Source organism: Pseudochaenichthys georgianus, unplaced genomic scaffold (assembly GCF_902827115.2).
Source record: "Pseudochaenichthys georgianus unplaced genomic scaffold, fPseGeo1.2 scaffold_698_arrow_ctg1, whole genome shotgun sequence".
In the NCBI taxonomy this organism is placed as follows: Eukaryota; Metazoa; Chordata; class Actinopteri; order Perciformes; family Channichthyidae; genus Pseudochaenichthys; species Pseudochaenichthys georgianus.
The window spans coordinates 13,191-17,500 of NW_027263252.1; the positions used below are offsets into that span (position 1 = coordinate 13,191).

General features: G+C 41.3%; 1 protein-coding gene across 1 annotated transcript in view; it reads left to right on the forward strand.

The window, feature by feature from the left end:
• Positions 1 to 645: 645 nt before the first annotated feature.
• LOC117443891 (protein NLRC3-like) overlaps positions 646 to 4,310 on the forward strand; it is a 24,565-nt gene continuing 20,900 nt past the window's right edge. The window contains exons 1-3 of the mRNA XM_071202667.1: positions 646 to 671; positions 3,122 to 3,250; positions 4,188 to 4,289. Coding sequence (XP_071058768.1) covers positions 646 to 671; positions 3,122 to 3,250; positions 4,188 to 4,289 — 257 coding nt within the window. The remainder of the gene's footprint in view (positions 672 to 3,121; positions 3,251 to 4,187; positions 4,290 to 4,310) is intronic.

A 4,310-nucleotide genomic window follows, 5' to 3' on the forward strand; every position in this document is an offset into this window, starting at 1 on the left:
CTGCTGGTGGACGTCAAGAACAGCCGCCTGCTGGACGCACTGACGTTTGCCTCGTTCGCATGTACCGGCGGCGAGGTGTCATTCAGCGGGCTCTCCAGCTCAGTCTCACAGGGTGACAAGATTCAGCACCTTCTCGGTGAGTTTCCCGGCTTGACGCAGCCCACCTTTTCCGCTGTCACTTCCAAACACGGGGTAGAGCACCACATTGACACTGAAGGCGCCCCAGTCTCAGAGTTAATGATGGTCTTTAGCACATGTGTTCATTCTGCCCTGACAATGAAGTCACTTTGAGTGATTCAAGAATCTATGTTTCTCACTTCATGTTTCTTGTAAACTGTATGCAGGAGGACAGCCGCAGTGATGCAACTGAACACGTCTTGAAGGTCCTGGTTGTCCATGGTGCCAATGAAGAGGATCCAGTTGATGCAGCCCTCCTGCTTGAAGGCAGAGAGATGATGCCAGGATGCGGCAGTACTGCCAAAGCATGCACGCTCCTTATGGGGCCGATTTATGCGTTAAACTTGGCATACCCCCCAACACTGCGCTACACTTTTGAAGTGTTCCAGAAACTTTTTCTCGGACTGGATGGGATTAAGCTGACCCCAAAAGTGCAAGCTTTGAATGTGAACCTGCTGTCTTAAAGACATGGAAAAGCCGTCTATTCATATCAAGTATGTTCTTGCATGAGGCCCTTTGTATGTCGCTGCAAGTTGAAATGTATTTGACAATTGACTTTATTTCTGTCTGATTTGAAACTTTGAGCTCGCAGACTTGGAGGAAGTTACACATGTACATGTAAAGTAATTGTCAAGCTTCTTCACATGCAGACTTCTCAACTGATAGAGTGATTGTGTTAAGTGTGACGCAACAGTTTCTAAGGACCTAGCTAATTTCCCGTTATTCCTCACCACCTGGGTTTTCTTGTTCTAAACACTTCAGCGTTTTCTCCCCTGCCTCTGAGCTTTCATGCTCTGGCTCTTGGGCTTTGTGAAAGCTGCTGCTTACAGATTGTTTGCATGCAGTTATTATAATGTTAATGTTGTCGGTTAATAGTGATTTAATTGTTGACAAAATAAAGTGTAATTGTATTTTAGTTGTGATTTGTGCTCAATGTATATTAAATGCATAGATTATTACATTTATTAGGTAACATTTTTCAAAAGTAAATGAGTAACAATTACATAATTAAAGTGAGTAATATAACTTCAAACAAATGAGTAATTCAACATTTTAAACTGAACAAATATGATAAAATCTACTTATTTACTTCATAACAGTAACTATTACAGATATATAATATTTACTTAATAATTTGATAACAGTGATGTTCCTGTCCATGAAGAAAATAATTAGACTTTACTTAATTAGTTCAAATAAATATAACGTGTAACTTCAACATTATTAAGTAACATTTACTTAATATTTTCACCAATGTTACTTCTGGTGATAAGTACATTTGACTTGATACTGGAAAGTAAGTTCTACTTGATATTACAGCAGTAAAATATACTTAGAAAAAGTAAGTGCAAATACTTGCTAAGATTTAATCAAGTAAATCCTACAAGTTGTTTCTTTCAGTGTACCTCCCTCTCATATCTGCAAACATATCTCTTGTCAAAAGCATATCTTAAATCATAAAAGATTATTAAAGATTAAATGTATTTTTTTATATTATCGGCTTTGATTTGATAGACATTAGGTTGAACCTCCTTGTTTACCTTACTGTGGTTGCTAAGAGGTTTGTGTTTCGGGAGCGATTTGTGTTTAGGCTATTGATCCGTCCATGTCTTTCAAAATAAACCTCACAATGGAAAGCTAGTCTTATCAGTAAAGTCTCTGAGAGGGAATTACAGCCTGTCTCTACGGCCTCTTGTAATTCACACGACATCTTACAATATGTAGCTATCATCAAGGGTTTGTTCGCTACACACATCCATGCTTTTAACAGACGAGGCCTTTTATTTTGAAATTATTTCCTAGCCTGTAAGCTTTTAAGGTAAAAAACTAAAACCAAAGAAATATTGCAGTTTCTTTTCCGATTACTGGTATCAGAAAGAAAGACGATTGAAACGAAGGTACTACAGAAAATATAAAAAATGATAATATTAAACAAATCTTTTTTTTAATTGAATAAAAAACATGAAAAATATATTAAAAATATAAAAAATGAAATGTCAATAAATTAATTTGTATACATTCAAATAATAAAATATATAAAGAAATGCACTTTGACAAAAAATACAACGTTTACATTTTTATTCAAATAATTACAAGAAATTGCAATATATATAATTGTAATACTCACAGTAGAGCTCTTAAATACCTACACACTTTAACTTAAAGGTGGGGTAGGTACGTTTGAGAAACCGGCTCGAGATCGCTAGAATTTGAAAATACACAACCGGAGAAAATCTGCCACTTCCTCACAGAGCCCCTCCCCCAACACACACGAACGCGCACATGACCAACGAGGGCACGAGATGAGTTTGTGCCCCGATGGAAGGCTGACAGGCAGGGAGGCCATCTTTGTACAGTATTACGGCTTCTACAGGTGACATTTTTTTATGGATTCTTTGTCAAAGCACTTCAGATATTCATTGCTATCGGGATGTTCAGAGCATTCCATGGAATATAACAAAAAGTGTACCTCGAGCCGGTTTCTGAAACGTACCTACCCCACCTTTAAGTAAGGGTTTTAATGCAGGATGTGTACTTATATCTTACTGAATATAACCCTGTATGTTCACATTCCTCTGATGAGGCTGGTCGTGAAACAAAGGGAGGCGGAGCTGCAGACAGGTGAGGCCGTTCAAGGTAAAGAATCAAGTCAGACTGCCAGACGCCATTTTACACTTCGACAGAGAGGAGGAGGACGACAGGGTGAGTGCTTTTTAACACATTGTTTAAACTGATGTCAGAACATAACTTCTTGATTACAAATCAGCGTCCTAGGGTCCAATGAGATTTCTGCAAATGTTGTAAAGTGTTTTCAATTACCTGTTTCTGATTCATCGGAGTTACATAACGCGTGACAGCCCGGCACAGCCAACATGTAGCGGCCTGTCTGAAGTCTGACTGACTGTGCTATTGTGTGTGTCTCCATTGTTACTGTATCTCTCAGACTGGAGAAGATGAGCGGTTTAAAAGATGAGGAAGAGGACAGATCTTCGGTCTCCAGCGGTCTGTCTCTGAAGAGGTCTAAAGAGTTACCTGCAGTCTCCAGTGATGGACCTGGGCCCTCGGACACGGGGTAAGGTCACTTCCACACCTACAGTCCGCTCTCTGGGGCGCACCAGACACTTTGTTGCATTGTTTCATTCTTCAGAAGGTTCGGTTTGCGTTCACACGGCAAAGCTCAAACGGACTGTAAACTTTAAACACAAGTCATGTGCACGGAAATGCTGTTCACCCATTGGTCGGACATTAAGGGGTAACAATGCAAATCCCAGCCATTTCTCCCGGAGCCTGGAGCATCGGGAGGTTCTGTTCATGCTGCTGTTAATCTGGAGAGCATGTCAACAGATCTAGTGGACTATGATTATATAATCAGACGACGTGCGTTAAAAAACACTAACTCATATACTGAGAGACGTTCTGCAGTCAGGACGAGGTTTCACCGACGACAGGTGGCTCTGACTTTTATGTATAGTTGAAGGAGCATTTTCACTTTACACGACACCCTTCAACGCTTAATTCTGCTTCACTCTTTCGCTAAAGAAGACACCTGCGTTCCCGTGACTCGTGTACTGCGCTTCCTGTGTTTCGGTGCGGACCGCGTTCACACCAGCGATGAACCGCTCCAGAGTTCACTTGAAAGCGGTCCGAGACCACGTCTTTCAGGCAGACCAGAGTCCGGTTGTTCAGTTCAGTGTTCAGGTCTCAGACTGCGTTCCCACCGACCCAAACGAACCGCACCAAGCGGCTAAACGCACCAGGACTATTTTCTTTAATGGTCACAGTAAAGCAACTCGGGAGAGTGCAGTAACAAAGTTCAATTGAACTCTTGCTCCCATCAATGATAGCAGTTAATCGTAAAGACTTTGTAAAACATTTCAAACGTGAATTGTAACAGCAGAAACCCACAAGCACGACTCACACGCTCTAAACATGTTTAATAATCAGGTGGACAGACAGAGGACACAAGCTGCTCTCCACATGAACAATGATGTGAAACATGTTGTTTCCAGACGGAGAGCAGAGTCAGCCTCCAGCGGTCTGCCTCTGGAGAGTGAGCGGTCTGAAGAGAAACCTGCCGTCTCCAGTGATGGACCTGGACCCTCGGACACGGGGTAAGAGTCTGCTTCTACTGT